This window comes from Apis mellifera, linkage group LG1 (assembly GCF_003254395.2).
Source record: "Apis mellifera strain DH4 linkage group LG1, Amel_HAv3.1, whole genome shotgun sequence".
Classification (NCBI taxonomy): Eukaryota; Metazoa; Arthropoda; class Insecta; order Hymenoptera; family Apidae; genus Apis; species Apis mellifera.
Window position 1 is genome coordinate 19,451,673 of NC_037638.1, and position 21,791 is coordinate 19,473,463.

Consider the following 21,791-nt stretch of genomic DNA (forward strand, 5'->3'; position numbering starts at 1 on the left):
CAAAAAATACATTTAGGTTAAAATAAGTTAAGAAATAAAATCTTTTTATGATATATTATAACTGGCTACTTTAGTTTGGACTTATTTTGTTAGGTTAAGTATATAGAACTATATACACGCACAACCAATTGCTATATGATGCTTGAATTGAATGCAACTTTTATTATATGACTACAAAATGGTTCCATATTATGAACATTATTATAGTTTTTATGAACATTACTACTAGTTTTATTATAATTATTAAATTATTATATCTAATTTTTTTAGTTACATTAAATATTTACATATTATGAAAAAATATTTGTAAATAAGAATAATTTATGAATTTCTTTAAATAAATATGTAAAATTTGATAAAATTAAATTAAAGTTGTTGCATTCTATTGTATGCGTATTCAATGGTTTCATCGAAATTGCCCGAAGGCTTCCGATTTTCATCGAATGTACTTAAAGAACAATATGGCGGCTGTGGCAAAGTTTTCGCCGCCCGTATGAGAAATTCGCATTCATTCAAGATTGAATAGTTCACGATAAACGCTAAGCGTAATAAGCCTATTTAGATTACGTAGTTAACATCGCGAGTGAAAATTCGTTCGTGTCGTAACACGTCGAAACAGCCCGATGCAGGTCGCGCGTAATTCTCGTAGCTTAAATCATGACTTCGATGCTGTCCAGCTTTAACCCGCCTATCGTTAAACGATTGTTGGGTTGGAAAAAAGCAGAAGGAGAAGACAAATGGAGTGAAAAAGCTGTTAAAAGTCTTGTAAAGAAGTTAAAAAAGTCCACCGGCCTCGACGAGCTCGAGAAGGCTATTACTACGCAAAGTTGCAACACTAAGTGCATTACTATACCGAGGTACGCTTATTTTACATGCTTCTTTTGTGTGTACATAAATATTACAATTGATGGAATTTATATTTTTTGTATTATTATTTATTTATTTTCATGTATATTTCATAATACGTACAATGTCAGTGTAAAGATTTTGAACATTACATTAATTTATATCATGTAAATTGAAATTTGAAGAAATAGAAAGCAAATCGCGTGTGCTTTGCAGTTCATATATACGTATCATGAATTTGTATGTATAATGTCACATTTCATATTCATTGACAGTTCTTTTTACTGCTGAAAACTGTAAATGAAAACTGATTTTTCATTTTCTTATATATTTAAAATCAAATACGATATTTTATTAATTATGATATACTTTTTCATAATTATATTATAACAAAAGTTTTATTTGTAGTATTATAATTTTAATTGTGATCGATAGAGATGAGTAATTATTAATCAATGTAGTTTTGAATATTGAAAAGAAGTAAATTTTAAAATTCTTGAAATTTGTAGATGATTTTATAATCGATTTCAATTAATTCGGCATAAATTCAATATGTATTTTTTCAAAGTAAACGTAATATAGAAATTTTTATATTTTGACTTATATTATCAATTGATAATATTTCTTTCCGAAATTCTCATATTTATCATTTTTCTAAGCTTGATTTTTTTTTTATTAGATTATTAGCATTAATCGATCTAAAATCATGCAAATGCTTATCTGCGAGTATATAATTCTATTTTCATATATTTTTGCAAAATTAATGCTAATGTTTTTTGTCTCAAATAAAAGTTTAAAAATGTTTTTCAATCGAATTAAGAATTTTGAGTTTCTTTTCGATCTCAAATAATTGATCTGTTCATTATCTGAAATACTTTGTAATAATTAATATACATTAAAATAAATCCAATATTTTATTTATGTTATGACATATGGTTATTTATTTGTTTATTTTTTGTAGGTATAATGCAATAGACAATATGATAGTTGTACGTGCCGATTGTTGTACATCGTTATCTTAGTAGTTATGTAATAATCTTAACGAAGATGTGATCGCAAACAAATGAGTAGACAAACGATGCGTAACAATCTTCGATATGCAAAATGGTACAAACAAAATTTTTTTTTTTTTTTTGTTATTTTTTGCGTTTCCGGTTAAAATAAGCAGTGATAAACGTATGCAACATCTGTTTCGATTGAAATGGGTGCTGTGAATGAAACTCACGTGTGAGTCACGTTGCTATAGGATCTATCCTTTTACACGAGTATTTTCTTTGTGGCTACAATCATTTTATTTTTCGTTTAATAATCGGTGTACTAGAAGCACGTATATATTCTCAGTATATTTACATGACCTATCATCAATAGTATTTTTAACAAGTGGATATATCACTTACATATATTATACGCGATATTTATAATTCTACATGTTTTAAAAAAATGTTGTTAGAAATGATATCGCGATAGGATTTAGAGAATAAATACATGACGTGTTAATAATAATTAGAATTGATAATGTGAGATAATATAAGAATATAATACTTGTGATGTAATAATTCTTTTTCGCATATGTTTTATATATATACTGTTTATTAATTCATTGAATGTTATGCTCGATGATAGGATAAATATCGATAATCTAATCAGGATACGCGTTCGAAACAGCCTGCGCGAAATAAATCGCATATCGAAATCGATTGTAGCTCGGCGCGCAGCTCGTAACGATTTTATTAATAGTAATCCTAGCCATGTTGTCGCGCGTTCAAGGATATTCGAGGAAGAGAGGGAAAGTCTATCATCGAGAAAGGCAGATCCTTTTGTAACTTGAACGAAATGTATTTGCTTCGCGGTTCGTTTCGTTTCGTTTCGCTTTGCATTAAGTTTTCCATTTCTCGGCGTTGCGTTAGGGAATCTCTCTCTCTCTTGCAGTTTTTTTCGATCGATCAAGATCGCATAGTACGCGTGCGATACCGTCCGGAAATTCGATTTCATTCCGTTATCTGACTCTATATATACCGTCGATGTCGTTTTTCGATTAAATAATCATCATACCTGGAAAATACTTGATCATTAACTAATGTTTGATTTCGTGCTACGATTTACACGGGAATACGTTTCTAATTCATGATTGCTACTCGAGGAAATTACATTCTTGTTTGTCACGCATATACATCGATCGAATTGTTGTAATGCTACGAAATTATTCTTCCCATTGTTGCTCTATCTAGTAAAAATAGATAGATATTTATGAGAGATAAATTGATAGATTAGTCAATAGATTTGTACTATAACATTTTTTTTTTTATCTTTTTTCTCTGAATACGAATTTTCGCGTTATCTCTAATATGACTTATTTATTTATTTTTTCCTTGAATAATCATTCACTACAAATGTAAAAACGAAAAAAAAAAGATTCAAAGAATAAATTGTGTTTTGTTAATTGAAATATTTGTGCGTTATTATTTGTTTTTTATTTATTTGAGAACAAGAATTTTATTTGGTATTATATATAAAGGTTAATTTTTTCGTACATTTAAATATTAAATCCAAAGGAAACAGAATTGTACCATTTTGTTCAGATCGGTGGAATTTGATAAAAATGTTCCATTTGGATTACAGAATTGTACACTTTATCGAGAATATTTCTCCATGATACCTAGGTTAATCAATGTTTACGTAACACAATCGATACAACAAGGGATATTTATGTAGAAAATGAATGACACAGATTTCGCAACAACGCATTTTTTTCGTCAAGAGAAAAGCATGACTTGTAGTAGGGGCAATTACGTAAGTTCGTAATACCGTGTCAATTCTCGTCGAATCATGTTTTCTGAATGCACTCATAGAACTTGCGAGATGCGATCATTTTTTGATGACCTTGTTATTTTTATACAACTGTACAAGTTGTTTCAAGATAAGTGACAAAGGATTCGTATTCGATATTACGATTCGCATCAAACGATTTTATTTAATTAATTTATAAGAGAAATTTGTTATCAACGTTGATGCAATAATCAAAAATTTCTTATAACTCACAATAAAACACTCTTCGTCGCGTTAACACTCGATAATATTCGGATTTTGTCTATCAATCGAATAATTCGTTAACAAGTTTGCTTTGTTCCTACACGGTGAACAAAATTCAATGTTTCGAAATACTTTCACATTTTCGAATCCATCTGTTGCAAATTTTCTTTTTATTTCGATATAGTATGATGATAAAATTGGCTAAAATGATATGAGATAGAAAAATGATCAATCACCTCGTCTCTCTTTCTCTCTCATTTGTCTTTCCATGTTCACATGAATATATGTGCATATATGTAAATGGAAGAGAGATGAGAAGGATCGCTATACATATATCGCAGTCAGTGCGAATAAGCGAGTACAGCTCACGTACCGTCTGTTTTCTTTCCTTTCTTCCTTTTAAAAAACGTGGGAGCGCATTCCGTCTGGTTGTCCGTGCAATCGACGATTAAACCCGATTAAGTCGCGCCTCTCGTTTGATGCATACGTGGAAAGAATTTCACGGTGACGCGATTCTCTGTCCTCGAGTAGGCAACGGTGCGTCAGCAAGATGACTGAAATTGCAGAAGAAACGAGATCGTAGATCGTTATGTTCTTCTCTTTTCCGAAGATAGAAATATTTCGTCTAGCCATGATTTCGCCTTTTCTCTCTCTCTCTCTCTCTCTCTCTCTCTCTCTTTCTCTCTCTTCTTCCGTTTAATTTACGCGTCATTGTTGTTCTCTTCCGCGTTTATCCATGTACTTTCTAAAAACGATCGCTTCCCTTACCTTTTGTCGACGATTCACCAATATTATCGAAGGACCAGTCTGAAATCTGAAGTTAGTCGCTTTTGTTATCGATCGATTGTTGAATCGATGTGTCGACAGGACTCTCGATTGGATGCGATACGGGACATCTTTCAAAATGGTCGATAAACGGCACACGGGCATCGTACAGATGGATCATCGAAACATTAGAGGTACTTGATATTGCTAAAAAATCCATGATATTGTTGTCAGTGTATTCATTGTTGATATGTAACAATTGGATAAAAGAGATGGAACAATCTCACCATTTTACACAGAACGTGTCTTTTCCTGAAAAGACACCAATGATGATTTCGTTTTTCTACTTTCGATCGTACGTGATCTGCTTCGTGGAACATGGAATGGTTTGTATTTTCCGAGTAACGTAAATCATGTTAAAAAATCGTAAAGTTTCGGTACAGAAGATGCGTGTTCCACGGTCATTTTCATTTTAAAAATCGATTCGGACATTTATTACGTCTCGTTCGAGCGCCGCCGTTTATTTTCTATCGAAATGAAGAGAGGTGAGATCATCAGCGACGAAATACGAAACTTTATTCCAATGTTACCGTTCGATGTCTTCTCGAAAAACTATACACTTTCTCCTATGATATCGTGGCTCACTTCGACAAGCATGGTGGATCATAGCGATAATATTCCACGCGCGAATTCAGGTCTGAAATTGAGATCGAGATCGCGCAGGAAACAACCATATAAATTCCGTGCGAGCGTTTCTGAATTATTATGTAACGAAAAGTAGTGTTGAGCGATTTCAATTGAGGGTCACACGTATATGTAGACTGTACATAATGAACAGATAGATAGGCAGAGAAAGCGAGTGAGAGAGAGATTGGATAGAAGGGGAGAAATGGAGAATCGGCGAGATGAAGCGAAAAAAAAAAAAAAAATTCAAGAATCGTAACACGGAAACAATATATATGTATATATAAAATATAGTAAGTTTGTGTTGGTTCGTGTTATTTGCAATTAATAGTAAACTTCTCGAAGATTTACATCTGAATTGTAAAATTGCCAATATAGGGTAAAATTGTACTGTCACTTCCGCGTTTGATCATTCACCCCGCGTTTCCTTCATTTGACAGCAATCAGTCGCTCCGTTTCCGGCGAATCTCCCTCGGGTTCGCTCGAGTCACTTGATTCCAAGAAAGTTTCCAGAACGGAGATCTGGAAAAGAAAGAAGAACGCGTTAGAATTTTCGATCAAACGAGTCAATTCGTTAGTTCAACTCTTGTCAAGAGAAAAATGTTATACCTAATATATGGTAGTTTCTTTTTGTCAGTAGGCGCCACCGCTTCCGGCGCGGCAGACGCGAATGCAGGAGTTTAAAGCGAACGAGGAAGAGGGAGAGAGGGCAAAGGAAGCAGAAGGAAGTTGGTTGGGAGCGTATATACATACTATACTTACATTAAAGAGAGTTTTACGACTTGGTTTCGCGCCTAGCACTCCCGCCCAACTCGCCGCCGAACTTTGATGTTTCGGCAATCCTATCCCTCTTTTGCGGTACAGTCAATAAACGCGGAGTATTGTTTCGCAATTCTCGTTTCTTCGAATCAAATTATCAATGTAGGATTTCAACTTTCTTTCTTTAAACTTCTTAAATTTTCTTACTTTTCTTAATTTCGCGTGCGATGCGATCACGTCGCATAAAATTATTAATCAGAGAGATGGTGGGGGATAAGAGCGTCGGTTGTTGATAATTCGCCGAATCCGTTCGTCGATTAAAACTGTTTTTTAATGTTTAAGAGAAAGATAAGATAAGATTGATTTGTTGATCGATCGTTTCCTCCTGTTTTGTTTTTGGACGAAAGGCCTAGCCCAGGCGGTGTCGGAGACAACGGTGTCCAAGGAGTGCGCGGCAAAGGTTTGCCGCACGTGATCTATTGCCGACTTTGGCGTTGGCCAGATTTGCAATCGCACCACGAACTAAGAGCAATCGAGCATTGCGAGTACGCGTTTACGCAGAAACGAGACGAAGTCTGCATTAACCCGTACCATTATCAACGAATACAAACACCAGGTATATAGATTGTTTATTTCAATGACTTTGCATATGAGTTTTTTCCTCTATATATATGTACACGTGTTACTTGCGTAATTTTTAGAGAACGCACATTTTTAATTTAGCTCTTGTTTTTTTTTGTCAATTTAATATATATCCTTGATTTGCATATATTCAATCAGGTTCAAGATTTTAATTCAATCATTGTTTTTTATTTTATTAAAAATCCATCGTTAAAAATCATCATTCACGACGATGCAAGTATCATCAATCGGTTTCTACAAAAATTAAAATAGAAGATTGTATGATTATTATTGGTAAAACTTTACAGTTTTGCCAGCTATTCTCGTACCTCGGCATAATTTAGCCGGGGACGAGTCCGTCCTTTATAACACTTCCATCGAGGAGCTCAGTGTCAGTGTGCCAGAAAACACGAGTTTCCACGCGACTTTAAATCACCAGCACCATAATCAACAAAGTATACCACAATCACCGCAACAGCAACAACAGCAACAACAACAACAGCCACCGAACAATCCATATCAAGGAATGCAGGTTTGGTATCCGAATATATATATGTTTCCTTTATGTTTAACACCAGAAAAATATTGGATTGAAAATTGTTATTTCCCTTTAGAGTATGCAGGCGACAAGTCCGGCTAGTGTTGGTAGTCTAGGAAGTGTTCAGGGTTCACCACATCCGGCACCTGGATCTATGGATCCACCTGCTGATACTCCTCCTCCGGGATATATAAGTGAAGATGGTGATAACATGGATCACAACGATAATATGTCCTTATCGCGTTTGTCTCCCAGTCCTGTAGATGCACAACCAGTGATGTACTGTGAACCAGCATTTTGGTGAGAGAATTATTATTTACTCGTGCCAAATAAGTTTGTTCAGTTTCATTGCACCATTAATTGGAGCAATTTCTTTTTTTATTTTATGTATTTACCTTTCTTCTCTTTTCCCCTTAGGTGTTCAATAAGTTACTATGAACTAAATACGAGAGTAGGCGAGACTTTTCATGCATCGCAGCCGAGCATAACGGTGGACGGATTCACTGATCCCAGTAATTCTGAACGTTTCTGTTTGGGTTTACTATCGAACGTAAACCGAAATACCGTGGTCGAGCAGACGAGACGACATATCGGGAAAGGAGCTAGATTATATTATATCGGTGGTGAAGTATTTGCCGAATGTTTATCCGATTCGAGCATTTTTGTGCAAAGTCCTAATTGTAATCAACGTTACGGTTGGCATCCAGCCACCGTTTGTAAAATACCACCCGGTAAGGATACATAATTCAACGTTAAATGTTCTTTAATTGAGAGAAATCGAAGCATACTCTTTACAAGATGCTTTATTCTCCTTTACTACAGGTTGCAATTTGAAGATATTCAACAATCAAGAATTTGCGGCACTGTTATCGCAATCAGTTTCACAAGGATTCGAAGCTGTGTATCAATTGACTCGAATGTGTACGATCAGAATGAGTTTTGTAAAAGGTTGGGGAGCGGCATACCGTCGGCAAACCGTCACGTCGACTCCTTGTTGGATCGAGTTGCATTTAAATGGTCCATTACAGTGGCTCGATAGAGTACTCACGCAGATGGGATCGCCGCGTTTACCCTGTTCCTCGATGTCATAAGGTTGTATCGCTTTTCTCATTGATGGAAAACAGGGACGATTTGCGTGCTGTCATTGTCGTCATCGTCGTTGTGTCAATTGGTTTTTTCTTACCGCGGATTCATTGTTTTATCTGAATATTTTCCAACCACCGACCACAGTGATGAACAGTGCAAGAAAAAAAAAAAAGAAAAAAAGAAATACGATTACTGTTGTTTTCACGAAGCGTGTATATGTGTATATCCTACCTTGAAAAGTGTACGGGATACGAAATCGAGTTTTCGCGTTCAAAGTGCCAGGAAAGCATTCGATCGGACGAATGGATATATAAAACTGGCGATTGATTAGCTTGTAGGAATGTTCAAGTGCTCAAATCGCGACGGTTCATCGATGTTTCCTACGAAGATAAGGAAAGGACGATGTGTGGGCAAAAGAGTGCAGACAAGACCGGTTCAAAATAACATTCACACAGGTATCATCACCTATACAGAAAACCATTTTTTTCATTAAACTGGAACATTATGAATCAAGAATACTAAATAACAAAATAAGTAGATATTGTTGAATCACTTATCGCACCTTCGTGTGGATATAGTGCTACGATCCAGGGTTCACAAATCCGATTTTAACCGAATTAAGAGAGTGAAAAACAAGCGCGATTCTAATATATGTATATACATATATACATATTTGCTTATATTTATAATCACAAATGTAAGTGCATATATATATATATATATGTATATGTATATGTATATATATATATATATATATATATATATATATATGTATGTATATTACATTAAAAAAAAGAAAAAAAACTCAGTCTTTACATATTTTTATCGCTTGTTAAGCAATGCACTCCAATCGTACAGTATACGTTAAACCTTACAAAATGATACATATTATGTACATTTACACAATTTATAGTCAACTGAAAATAATTTCTATATAGAAATGGGTAAACTTGTATACCCGTTGAAAAGTTTCTAACTGGTCTATTCAGAGTCATTGTCAGTGTTTTTCCTACGAATAAAACGTTAAAGAAAGAAATACATCTATGAAGTCTATTTCTTTTATATAATAATGATAAGGAAAGATTACAGTGTTCAAATACGTACGTAACTATTTACACGGTTTGTTAACGTTACTACATCTTCGAATGGACCAGAATATTCAAATTCAAATATTCTCCCAATGGATCGCATCAGGACGGATAATTACGTTTCTACTTGTATTTCGAGGTTTTGAATGAATGGTTAGTCATTCGAGATAAATCATTCAGCACATAGTACGAACAACGTTTGAACAAACATTTTTGAATTGAAATTGAAAAATGTTGTTGTGTATTATGGTGTCTTATATTCATATGATAATCGATATTCTTATTAAGAATAAGCGCTATACTTTCTTAACATTGATGGAATCATTAAGCGCACGAGAAGTCTGTGACAGACAAAAATATCTCTATTTACTTGATATCGCATGGAAAAAAAAAAAAAAATTGATACAATACATAATAAGCGAGAAAACTATGTACGTATATCTAATATCGATTGTCCAAAACTTTATGCGCTGCATAGCACGTGTTAACCGTTCGAGTGCTACGAGTTACTGCAAACAATCTGATCGAAAAATGTTTAAACACATTATAGCTTATGGGTTCGCTAAGATATTTGTGTTTTATGATGTACAATTATTATCGAAACTTTTGTATTTATTAAATGCTTACAGCATAGAAGAAAACTAGCATCTGCGGCATTTTTCGATGTAGATTACGAGCAACGCTGTTATGCTACGTGGCGCTTAAATTGTTAAAATACACATTTAGGTGTTGATGTTCGGTATAACAAAGCACTTGTTGGTTGATAAATTATTGGAAAATTGTTTAGTTCGTTGTATAGAATTATAAACAATGTTTTTTTTTACCAAGAAAATCGTAATCATTTCGATTATATACATATATACATATATGTATGTTCCGATATAAGTTTCGAAAAAAAAAAAAACTAGAAAAAGATATAAATAATGCATTTTTAAAGATTTTATACGAAAATTATGAATACATAATAAGCGCATACAGTTTTCAAACGATACGAAAAAATATGATGAATTAAAAATTTGTTAACGCAAAAAAAATTTTATCACGAAGATAGAATACGGAAAAATAATAGTCTGGCCTTGAATGTGAGATACTTTTAGATATATCGAAATATATTGTTTGTATACTATTTTAAATTTATTTACAAATTGTTTCAGAGTCAAGTGTAATTAAAAGTTTCTATTTTATTGCAGATTTTATAAAATATTTTATATTTGAAATTAAAACCAAGACAAAAGAATCATTTTTTTAGAAATTTTAACGTCTTTCACGTAGAATATATGAACAAAGTGAGATAATGAAGTTACGTATTTTTATCATATTGCAAAAAAATATATTTATATCAATGTATTGATGAACATTCTTGCATCATTGCATAGATTCAGTTGTTTTTTCCTTTTTTGTTCTTTTCTTTTTTTTTTTTTTTTAATTAATAAGATAATATATGCATGACTTCTATGGAGTCTTTACGATATGTGATGGGGGCCAATTGTACGCATAAAATGCGAAATTCAATTTTATCAAGAACGTGAAACGTTATGAAAAATTGGTTCTCTCTACAATTTTTTGCCTCAATCTCGATTATTTTATGTTGGTTTTAATTAAACTTTTAAATAGCGAATAATATTTTAATTAATTTATTAATTTATAAATAAATCTGTATAAATTATATCAAGTAAAAAAAAAAAAAGCGAATGTTTTAATTAATATATATTTAAGTAAGGCAAACTTCGTCGTGAATAATTGTAAATGCGAAATTTATTTTTTTAATAATATCTTAATCGTTTTAATGAAAAAAAAAAATTAACTATTTAACTATTTATATTGTAAAGATGAGTGATTTATCTATTTATATAGGCAAAATTTATCATGATTCGTTCAACGTTTTTTGTTCGTATTGTGCAGCTGATAATTTCATTATTATTCTATCTATTCTAATTTTTTTTTCTCTCTTTACTGTTTACAGACTTACCTTTTTTTACATCGTGTAAGATCAAGAGACATGACAGTGACAACGATGATTCGTGAACTTACCAATTACAAATTTTTGACGAAACGAATAATGTTCCAACTGTATGTTGCACTCCAATTCTAGAAGAATATCGAAGAGAGGACAAGCTTGGGCAGTAGCTATGGAAAAAATAGTCTAAAAGACGCAAGATTTCAAATCATATTATATTGATTCTTAGATAGTGTTTTTTATTACATAGCCTAATGGCACGAATATGTTCGTCTTTTACGAGGATATTTTTTTTTTTATTTTTAATCAGCAATCACTTATCTAATGCTTAATTCATGAGGAAAGAATGATAATATCGATCAGAAAAAAATTATTTAAAATTAATTTTTAAAATTTTAAAATACGAAGAACCGAGTATTAAATACTCAAAATTCACTTCGTGAAAGTCGAACACAATATCGTCGGGCAGCTCGAGTAATCGAATAGTAGTAAGAAAGAGGTGGAAAAGAAAATAGGTGTTAATTACCGAGATATAATAAGATTCATACCTCTCAGAATTCATAGTAATTGGTACTGTCTCGCATAAGAAAAAATAAAAATTTCTAATCATTGATATGATATTCAACAACCACTTGCCTCTCTGCCAGACTGCCATTAGCGTATTAATTAAGGAAATGTAACTAGGGGAATCGAAGAACTCGTCCTCATTTTTTCTTCGTTGTCCTCGGATTCCTACTCGTTCATTTTATGTTAGCAATAAGATCAAAATATGTCTATAAGGTGAAAGAAGAGACAGACCATTAAGAAACGCGTTTTTAATTCGCCAAAGTATATTAAGTGTAGCAATTGCCAAAGTTTTTTCTGTAAATACAAGAATGTCGAGTCGATTAGTTTACAGTAGTTGTGATTCAATCGTGCACGAATTATTAAATTATCAACGCTGTCGTGCTTTCTTTCTTGGAAAATTCATAATTGTTATTATTGTTATAATCGTACTATATTGTTATGTTTTTTCATTTTGTATGTTTAATGTCTTGACCTGCCGAAAAATCGAGCGGTCCGACGATTATGTATTTTTAATTCTATAGCTACTTATATATTTTGTGTGCTAATAGCTGCATGCACACAAAGGGAAGGATCGACTAAACAATAATTTCTACGAAACAAATATTTTTTTACGTATTAAAACGGCGTGAAATTCTTTTACGTACGATATATATGTATTTGACGACGATTAAAATCGGTCGATGTTTCCCTGGTGTGGATGAGATTTTTGAGAATACGAGTTAAAAGTAAAAAAGTTGGAAGAACGAACGTAGGAACGTATGAATGAGATTGCGTCAAGAAATATAGAGTGTGAGACTGTAAAATAATTATAAATAAATATATACGTTATAAGTCTAATAAACATGATTTTGTCGCTTTTTATTATTTCATAATTATGGAAAAACTATTCCTGACAATGCTAAACAAATTTAATGTATCCACAAATATGTGTTTCAATAATTTCATTCAATATCTTTACATGTCTACAAATATCACAAATTTTACTATATAATTATAGGAACATAATATTAATGGGATTAGGAGATAAAAAAAAAAATAAATTTTCTAATAAAGACTCAACTTTGTGTAGCAAAAATTTTGTATCATTTGACTACGATATAATGAATACAATCTATACACGTGCACAATGTTGCGCTTATATAACTTGATTATTAGTATTATGGTGACTTAATAACAGCAACAATTGCAGTAAGATTCTTTTGACAAAAAATTGGTTTTCCATTTCAGAAAATAACATTTTTAAATCGAATTCTTATAAATTATCGTCCAAAAATATATATATATATATATATATATGTGTGTATATATATATTTTTTTGTGAAATATGCGAAATACAAGAACATTGATCATGTAAATAAAAAGCTTCAAAATATAAAACAATTGCCGATTTATCGCTTAAGCGAAATTATATTATTGCACGCTTAATACAATTTTTTTCTATTTTCTAGTACTTTAACTCTTTTTTTAAAGCTTTGAAGTACGTATTAAAATGCGAAATCGCATATGAGTTTACTATAATTAATACGCTACATTAGGAAATGTTCAATATTTTGGAGGCGATAATAGATCGATTATAAAAGATTAGTTCAATAATACAAGACAACTGATTTCCGATAAAAAATAAGTATACATTTCGGCGTGAATAAGATGCTAAAATTCGATGAAAAATTTCCTTTGCCAATAATAATTGATTCACATATGATGAATCCTATTTTTTTCTTCTTTCTTTTTTATCTATTTTCTTTTCGTTTCTTTTCTTTTTAGAACTGTATTTGTTGCTGCTGATTTTAATAAACTTGTTACAAATGACGTCCGTGTTTAGAGGTTAACATTTTTCTCACAGAAAATATACTCATAGACAGGCCAACAGTCGCAAGGATATACGCCGATTTGGTCATATTACGTTCGACCATATTCCTACGAAATACAGACGAAACGGTTCCCTGTGATAAAAAAAATATATTAAATTTTTTTCATATAAGATTAAAATTCAAACGTATTAAATTATAATATTTCTGACTTGAGAAAATATCACAGCATCTTTTATTACATAATGCTTATTTTTTTTCTAATAATTAAATATGTTTTTTTACCTGTTGCAATGATAATCTGAGAGCATAAAGAGTGGCAGGAGTCAGATACATCTCTACACCAAGGCTTTGCTTCGTATTCTAAAAAATATATAGATTATATTAATCAGATATATATTTGTTATATAAGAGACGGATATTGAATTCACAAATGAAGAACGTGTAAAATTGGATTACGTCCAAAAACGATGATTATCTTAAAAAAATTTGCATAGTACATTTGTTCTAAACGATATATCTATATATTAATATTTAAATTTTCTTAAAAAATGTTAACATTAGTGTCTTGTTTATAAAATTGTATTTTATTATTTTAAAATTTTTTTTCACTATTAATTATTTTCACATTATATTTCACATTAATTTATTTTAATTTTTTTCATTAAAAATACATGAAAAATAATGACATAATAAATGACATAAAAATTGATGGTGATATAAAATGACGAATGCATACCCTTGTTTAATTCAAAAATTAATGTGAATTAAAAGATAATATGAAATATTGTAATCTTCTTAATATAAAGATTTACGTGAATCCGTTTGTTTTTGCTCTTATTTGATTTGCAATGACATTTCATTGAGGTTACCAAAAAGTGCGACTGATGTCGCACATCATTAACGCAGTGACTATTACATGTATAAACAAAAATCATTTTGTAAGTAAAGTTAGCATATTACATCAAACAATTTAACACACATCGTTAGATTAACTAGGCTTGACACGCCGTTTAAAATTATAAAATGTTATTCTATATTTTAGTATCTTTATGTAATCATATAGGATATTTTCAGCCATTGATAGATAATATAATAAAATATATTTTTTTCCGATTTAATATTATTTATTTGTCACGTAAAATAAAAAAAGATTAAATTATTTAAAATATAACTCGATTTTATTGTTACATTTTTATTTTTAGTTTTAGTTTTATAAATTAGTTTTATAAATTTCTGTTAAAAAAGTCCAAAGAATAAAAATTTTATAGTATAAGAAAAATATTTAAATTTACGAATGATATATCACTAGTTCGAATATTATCAGCCATAATATAGTTTTTCTTTAAAACCATGTTTGCGGCACATTTATCATTCTATTTGTACATGTTTTTATATACGCCGATATAATATATGAAATAAAGAAATATATCTTATACTATAAATTTATTGTTGAAATTTAATTTTTATTCGAACAAAGTTCAAATAAAATAAATTTAATTAATTATTTCCGTATTAGCAGGGAAATACTACTACACGCGATATGATTAACCTACAAAATTCACACTAAGAACACACTAGAACATTATTAAGATAGACATAGACTAATAAATTTTTTATTCTGACATCCTTTTAATTAACTTCTTTGATTAATTTTAAAAACTTGATACAATATTTTGTTAATCAAACTTTTAACGGATGAAGTCCATTAGTTGTGTTAGCTAAAAATTAATGAAATAAATAAAATAATTTTCTTGACTGTCCTCTTACGTAATCAATAATACTCCTATGCATAATGAAAGAAAAATTTTAAAATTATAATTAATTTAAAATAAAATTACTTTCCGCATTAAGACACATACCGTCGTGAGCAAAACTTGCCGATGAAAGAGACGATCACCGAAGGTACACAATCCTTCGTCTCAAGTTGTTTCCTCACCACTGTCGATTTTATATTTCTAATTTTTACATATTGATTCATTCCTGTTACGCCATCTTTCAACGTTTGAATATACTTCCTACCATATACTTCATCTTATATCTGGAAATACCTGCATTACCAGAACATGGTATAGAAGTTGTCCGTACTTACCATACGTGGTACATAGATAAAACTTTTTTTACTAGCTAAGAGATGTCGCTCTATATCATATTTTAACTTAATAAATTAAATATTTAAACATTATCATAATAATATTTTTATAATGTGCGCGTAATAATTTATTAAAATGTCCATCTAAATATTGTATTAACTTATAATAAATTCCGATGCTTTAATTTCTTTGTTTAACGTTCGCTTTCTGATTAAAATATAATCGTCAGAGAAAATAGTTACCTAATGACGCACACTCTTTTTATCTGTGGTATATTTCCGTGGAATACCACTATATCCTTTAAAGTGGCCAGCCACATTTCTTGCTTTGTTTAAAACTAAAAAATTAAATTAATATTTAAAACAATGCCGGGCTGGACGATACTTTTTTTTTGTGTACAACTTTCTTCATTTATATTTTGCGAATATAAAGATTCAGAAATCCTTTGTGCATCTCAACAATCTTGCAAAAATTGCTTGCAAACCCCGCGATGTGTTTGGTGTTCTACTCCGGTTATAATTATTGTTCATGAAAAGTATTTCACTTTGTTATATAAAAAATAATAATAAATTTGTTTTTTTTTTTAGGTCTCTAATCAAAGCGTGAACAATCCACTGATTCGTTGCGTCACCAGAGAAAAATTTTCAAACGAAGGTGATCATTGGTGTCGAACGTCGGACGTGATAATTGAGACGAATAAGATGTTGATTCTCGAAAATCGTCCACTGTCCTTAACGAAAGGCACGGATCCTGTTCAAATTCAACCTCAAAAAATTGATTTGAGACTCAGGCGAGGGAAGTATAATTGAGAAATAAATTAAATAAAATTTATATCTCTTTGGTGAAATAATATAATTCTATTTGACTATTTATTTATATAGGCGAGGAATATCGATTGACTTTAAAATACAGTCAAGCAGAGGATTATCCGGTTGATTTGTATTATCTGATGGATCTATCAAAGTCCATGGAAGATTACAGGGATCAATTATCAGAATTGGGATTTCAATTGGCCGAAGCTATGCGAAACTTGACCTCAAATTTTCGCCTAGGATTTGGCAGTTTCGTGGATAAAGTTGTACTACCTATGACCAGTACGCAACCGGACAAGTATCTTGAAGTTTAACACGTTCACGTTCCATCAATATCGATTAGTTACGATTTTATGATCCATCATGATTCATTTTCCTTTCCTTTCAGATTGAAATCACCGTGCAACTTGGATAAAACTAAGAAACCATGCGCACCACCATACGGATACAAGAATCAGATGCCTCTTACCGAAAACATTGCTCTTTTTAAAGTAATTCTGCCTTTTTTTTTTTTTTGCGTAATAATTAATCTCTCGACGCTGATTAATTAATTTTCAGACGCGCGTACAAGAAGCTCCGGTGTCTGGTAACTTGGATTCACCCGAGGGTGGACTTGACGCGATGATGCAAGCGATGGTTTGCACCAAGGAAATTGGCTGGCGGCAGAATGCTCGGCATTTTATCGTTTTCTCAACAGACGCTAATTTTCACATCGCTGGAGATGGCAGAGTATGTAAACGTAATTGCACAAAGATCGTTTTAATCTAATTTCCTCTTTTCTTTGAAAAAAAGACACGATTGCGTTTCAGCTTGCAGGAATCATCGAACCCAATGATTGTCTCTGCCATTTGGATTCAGAAGGATTCTACACGTATTCGCTTCTTCAAGATTATCCATCTATATTTCAGGTATGCAAATAATTCTTTCTTTCCCAAGAATTGAATATATTAAATTAACACATCACACAATATCACATTTTCACTGTCCGATTAAGATCAACAAAGTAGCTCGCGAGAACAACATGAACATCATATTTGCGGTCACTAGCAATCGAAACGAGACGTATCAATTATTGAGTAGAAGTATCAGAGGCTCTTCTATCGGAACGATAGAACGGAATTCTAGAAACGTAGTTGCTCTAGTCAGCGGAGAATACGAGGTATTTCACTTGAATCATTCACTTCCGAATATTATTATACACGTACACATATATAAACGAAATGTTAACAATTTGTTCAGAAACTGGTCAACACTATAATAATGACGGACGATGCGCCAAAAATGATCGATGTGAAATATTTCTCACGATGTTTGGATAAAAATGGTGAATTGAAAGAACGACAAGAATGCGGAGGATTACGAGTGGGGAATATCGTGGAATTTGAAGTAACGTTACAGGTAATTTGCATAAATCATCGGCAAATTCATCGAACGTCGCGTTGCACGAATCGTATCGTTTTTTGTATATTTGAGAATTATAATTAATTTTTTTCTCGATTGCAGGCGATCGAATGTCCAAAGGATTCCAACGAATGGCAGACAAGTATGCATATTAAACCGAGAGGTATAAACGAAAGTCTGACGATCAATCTGAGCATTGCATGCGATTGTCCTTGCGAAAGACCAGGACATCCGGTAAACGCGATTATAATTGAACGCGAACGCGAACTCATTAAAATACGTTTACGTTTACACGTCGTTTATGCGTACATAACCTAACTTTAAACGTTTCTCTTTTTCACACGTTTCGAACGAAAATGTAGGGATACACGCCAGCTTCGGAAAATTGCAGAGGAAACGGTACTTTGGTTTGCGGTATATGCTCCTGCGATGATGGCTTTTATGGGAAGCAGTGCGAATGCGAAGGAAACGACGCCAGAGCGGAGAGTGCAGCCGCCATGTCTGATTGCAGGGCTGACAACGAGACCACTGAAATTTGTAGCGATCATGGAGTTTGCAAGTGCGGTGTATGCGAGTGCGTGAAACGTCCCAATCCGCAAGAAGTTTTCTACGGGAAATATTGCGAATGCGATAATTTCTCTTGCAAACGCAAAGAGGGATTAGTAAGTGAATATTTGCCTCGATTACATTTCAGGAAGAAAAAGATGCTTTTTCTACGACGTGGATTGTATACTCGATCGCGAATAGTTATCGAAATATATATTTTAAAGTACGAGAAGAATGATAGTTAAACGATTCCACTATAACGCAGAACAGAGTAATCAAAGAACACAGGTAAAATTGGTATTTACCTCTTGTCATCGGTTACGGACAGAAACGTACGGTTCGTGCATCGTAAACTTACTTCGGAATCGTTTATTCGTACGGCGAGATTGCTCGAGTAATTTCCCTTTTAAGGAAACCTGCACCTTTAGAAAGAGGCGATAGATAAATTACGCGTGTTTACGTGTATTATTTCATCTGACGTTGTTGTTGTGCGTTTAAGGTTTGCGGCGGGCGAGGGAAGTGTGAATGTGGTACTTGCAATTGCTTCCCAGGATGGGGTGGCGAGATGTGCGATTGCAAAGAAACGAATAGCACATGCATCTCGAGCAACAGCGAAACTATGGAGATTTGTAGCGGACGTGGTGACTGCATTTGCGGTAGCTGTTATTGTCATGAAAAAGACAATATTCGATATTCCGGCCGGTATTGCGAAGAGTGTCCCGTAAGTCTTTTTCCGTTTGATATACGATATACGAATGTACATATACTTAGGTATTTATTAAAGAGGTAAAAGTTGTTTTTTAGGTATGTCCTGATCAACGATGCGAGCAATTGAAGAATTGCGTCGAATGTGTGGTGCACAAATCCGGTCCTCTTGCTAGAAGTGAAAAATGCGACGAATGCATGCATCAAATAGATATCGTGAGTTCAATCTTCTCTAGAATCTATTCTCCATAATTAGTTAGTAATTTTTCTTTATGCAATTTTCAATCGAACAGGTGGACAAGATCGTAGAAAATTCGGAAAAAGATCAAGAAAACAAAACTCGTATTTGTCGAACTCCTGGGGATGCTGGATGCACGTTTGTGTTCAAATACGAATATTACAGAGACGGTACTGGAGGGGATATTAAGATATTCAAAATCCTAGCTGAGAGAGAGAAGTCATGTCCTGTACCTATTAACGTTCTTGGTAAGTGTAATCGTAATAAATCAATGATCATTACGTATCATATCGAGTGAATTATTTATTGTAGGTGTTGCTGTGGGATTAATAATTAGTACTGTAATTATCGGTTTTGCGATTCTTCTTACTTGGAAGATATTAACAATGATTCGCGATAATCGCGAATTTAAAAAATTCGAACGTGAACGAATTTTGGCTAATAAATGGAATAGGGTAAACAACGTATTTTTCCTTTTTTTATTTTAAATCTATAAATATAGATATTATTATTCTAATTATGCAACATTTGTTAATTTAGAGGGATAACCCGCTTTATAAGGAAGCTACATCTACGTTCAAGAATCCGACATTCAACACGAATACGATCAGATAAAATTTATTTTCATAAAACGAATAGTTAGCGCGCGAAATATTTCCATGGAAAGAAGCCTATTTTATTAAATGACGCTCCGATAGGTAGCGCCACCATATTCAAATCGAGAGTGACGACGCCATGTTGGTTAATTGCTTTGTGAGAAGACCAGTTTCTAGTCGAAGAGATAAAACATTTATCCTTTCAATCTTCTTGGAAAACAACCTCTGTCTACTTTTATTCCTGCATTCCTATCTTGTAAGTGAAAATATTATTCATTACCTTTCCATTTTCTCCGTAAAATTCTTCCAAGTTTTATCAATCCTCTATTTTGCGATACTTATGTCCGACTTTGTTGAACTCGTTGGTGACAATTAATTTGCGCGCGTAAAATATAATATTTCGCGAGCTAAGTGCAGTCAGGAAGTGAAATAAATGCGATTAGAATAAAATTGGCAACACAAAAATCGATAAATGATCGTTCATAAATCAATTTTAAATTCGATCCGAGGATTTTGCGTGGAGATAGGTCCTGGCCTTTCGGACGATTGTTTCGAATATCCTTTGGCCTCGTACTTTATTGCTGGCTATGCTCGAAGAAGGCAGCCTTGTAAGGAGCTCGTAAATTCGTCACCATAGTCGGCTCCTGCTGCAAAACCCTGCGGCGACTCGGTGTATTTCCCACCAGAAACCTAAAGCTCTACCCACATTGAATCCGCCCATACGACTTGATTACTCGACCCTAATTATATCCTCGGTCTTCATTACAGCGGTGCTTGTTTTATAAAGATAAAGGTGTGTCAAGAAATGCCACAAAATTTTCGATGACTTTTTGTTTCGATATTACGCGTTGTCATTCGTGACGATTGGCAATTGCAAGTGAATAAAAAGTTAAATAGTTGTCATTCGTGCGAGCATTGAGCAATTTTTTAATAATTTTTTCTGCCCTTTTTTTTGTTTATATTTTTAACATTTTTTTCATATTAAAACATTTGATTTCACAATACAATTATATTTATAACAATTGAATTGTATTTTTCAAAAAATGACGTGATCTCGAATGCTAATTATCAATCGCCAATATTCCTTTTCGTGACTTGATAAAAACGCTTAATTTCGGAATATTGGAAACAATAAAAATATCATTTCTCTCAAAATTCTGAAACAAATTAAGGTAATTTCATAAAATAAATAGAATTTGTCCGCGTAATCCAGGCCTTAAGTCTAGCACAGAAAAACAGTCGAAGGAAGGAGAGAATAGCAGAGCCGGCGCTCCGCATACTAAATCATTGCCGCACGTCTGTTTCTTTACATTGTACAGATTTTATTGATTATTTTACGGCCGGGAACATTGTAAATCTCTTCATCCTGTATCGGCGTCTCACCTCGCTCTGCCGTGAGATGCTCCCACCGGGTGCCCATGGCGCCAATTATGCGAGTCGAACAGTATTGTTGTCGTATTCGTTCTGATCTGTCAGCCACGGCCTCACGTGTATCTCTTACGAACTAACGATTACTTTTCACGTCTACCATAGTTCTTGACTCTATGGAATTTTAAGATGGAGTTAGTTGTACCATGACAAAGGCCAGTGTACTCGTAACAATAATCGTGAATTGGAGGTTAGGCATATATCGCGATTAAATTTTTAAAA

The 21,791-nt window shown here is 32.7% G+C and overlaps 3 protein-coding genes and 1 long non-coding RNA gene across 11 annotated transcripts; 2 read left to right on the forward strand and 2 right to left on the reverse strand.

The window, feature by feature from the left end:
- Nucleotides 1-441: 441 nt before the first annotated feature.
- Nucleotides 442-13,567, forward strand: LOC412601 (mothers against decapentaplegic homolog 3). 5 transcript variants are annotated; one of them, XM_006571161.3, is made up of 7 exons: nucleotides 442-857; nucleotides 1,808-1,953; nucleotides 6,492-6,700; nucleotides 7,014-7,237; nucleotides 7,320-7,543; nucleotides 7,661-7,974; nucleotides 8,066-8,801. In XM_006571161.3, the coding sequence occupies exons 2-7, from the start codon at nucleotides 1,910-1,912 to the stop codon at nucleotides 8,332-8,334; spliced, it is 1,284 nt and encodes a 427-aa protein (XP_006571224.2). In that variant the 5' UTR covers nucleotides 442-857; nucleotides 1,808-1,909; the 3' UTR covers nucleotides 8,335-8,801. The 5 variants fall into 5 exon arrangements, 4 of the variants coding, with proteins under 4 accessions (XP_006571224.2, XP_396056.5, XP_026301891.1 ...); XR_003306504.1 differs by lacking the exon at nucleotides 1,808-1,953 and adding an exon at nucleotides 11,381-13,535 and having other exon boundaries at nucleotides 445-857; nucleotides 8,066-8,784; XM_396056.7 differs by lacking the exon at nucleotides 1,808-1,953 and adding an exon at nucleotides 11,381-13,567 and having other exon boundaries at nucleotides 445-857; nucleotides 8,066-8,335.
- Nucleotides 1,960-6,229, reverse strand: LOC102656575. 3 transcript variants are annotated; one of them, XR_003306506.1, is made up of 4 exons: nucleotides 6,088-6,229; nucleotides 5,232-5,847; nucleotides 4,645-5,168; nucleotides 1,960-4,430 (listed from the first exon to the last, which is right to left on the reverse strand). It is a non-coding gene; the product is annotated as an uncharacterized LOC102656575 (long non-coding RNA). The 3 variants fall into 3 exon arrangements; XR_412141.3 differs by having other exon boundaries at nucleotides 4,645-4,848; nucleotides 4,929-5,847; XR_003306505.1 differs by having other exon boundaries at nucleotides 4,645-5,847.
- Nucleotides 12,868-15,559, reverse strand: LOC102656224. The gene is made up of 3 exons (XM_016917991.2): nucleotides 15,521-15,559; nucleotides 14,036-14,113; nucleotides 12,868-13,885 (listed from the first exon to the last, which is right to left on the reverse strand). Exons 1-3 carry the CDS (start codon nucleotides 15,542-15,544, stop codon nucleotides 13,742-13,744), a joined length of 246 nt encoding a protein of 81 aa, XP_016773480.1. The 5' UTR covers nucleotides 15,545-15,559; the 3' UTR covers nucleotides 12,868-13,741.
- Nucleotides 15,560-16,051: 492 nt separating this feature from the next.
- LOC724950 (integrin beta-PS) lies at nucleotides 16,052-21,056 on the forward strand. Of its 2 annotated transcripts, XM_016917950.2 has the most exons (15): nucleotides 16,061-16,355; nucleotides 16,431-16,638; nucleotides 16,725-16,953; nucleotides 17,044-17,146; nucleotides 17,214-17,384; nucleotides 17,465-17,563; nucleotides 17,650-17,814; nucleotides 17,895-18,053; nucleotides 18,159-18,290; nucleotides 18,419-18,718; nucleotides 19,102-19,323; nucleotides 19,407-19,523; nucleotides 19,601-19,793; nucleotides 19,858-20,000; nucleotides 20,086-21,056. In XM_016917950.2, exons 1-15 carry the CDS (start codon nucleotides 16,209-16,211, stop codon nucleotides 20,158-20,160), a joined length of 2,463 nt encoding a protein of 820 aa, XP_016773439.2. In that variant the 5' UTR covers nucleotides 16,061-16,208; the 3' UTR covers nucleotides 20,161-21,056. The 2 variants fall into 2 exon arrangements, 1 of the variants encoding a protein (XP_016773439.2); XR_001706478.2 differs by lacking the exons at nucleotides 19,858-20,000; nucleotides 20,086-21,056 and having other exon boundaries at nucleotides 16,052-16,355; nucleotides 19,396-19,523.
- Nucleotides 21,057-21,791: the final 735 nt, after the last annotated feature.

What these genes read in the sequence shown, in the direction of transcription:
- LOC412601 (XM_396056.7), top strand. Translation starts at nt 658, where the DNA reads ATGACTTCGATGCTGTCCAGCTTTAACCCGCCTATCGTTAAACGATTG. An exon ending in AAGTGCATTACTATACCGAG is followed by an intron (nt 858 to 6,491) that starts GTACGCTTATTT and finishes TTTGGACGAAAG; the next exon opens with GCCTAGCCCAGGCGGTGTCG. An exon ending in TCAACGAATACAAACACCAG is followed by an intron (nt 6,701 to 7,013) that starts GTATATAGATTG and finishes AAAACTTTACAG; the next exon opens with TTTTGCCAGCTATTCTCGTA.
- LOC102656224 (XM_016917991.2), bottom strand. Translation starts at nt 15,544, where the DNA reads ATGCATAGGAGTATTATTGATTAC. An exon ending in ATAGGAGTATTATTGATTAC is followed by an intron (nt 14,114 to 15,520) that starts GTAAGAGGACAG and finishes TATATTTTTTAG; the next exon opens with AATACGAAGCAAAGCCTTGG. An exon ending in TCAGATTATCATTGCAACAG is followed by an intron (nt 13,886 to 14,035) that starts GTAAAAAAACAT and finishes TTTTTATCACAG; the next exon opens with GGAACCGTTTCGTCTGTATT.
- LOC724950 (XM_016917950.2), top strand. Translation starts at nt 16,209, where the DNA reads ATGCCGGGCTGGACGATACTTTTTTTTTGTGTACAACTTTCTTCATTT. An exon ending in ACATCGCTGGAGATGGCAGA is followed by an intron (nt 17,385 to 17,464) that starts GTATGTAAACGT and finishes ATTGCGTTTCAG; the next exon opens with CTTGCAGGAATCATCGAACC. An exon ending in GCATGCATCAAATAGATATC is followed by an intron (nt 19,524 to 19,600) that starts GTGAGTTCAATC and finishes TCAATCGAACAG; the next exon opens with GTGGACAAGATCGTAGAAAA.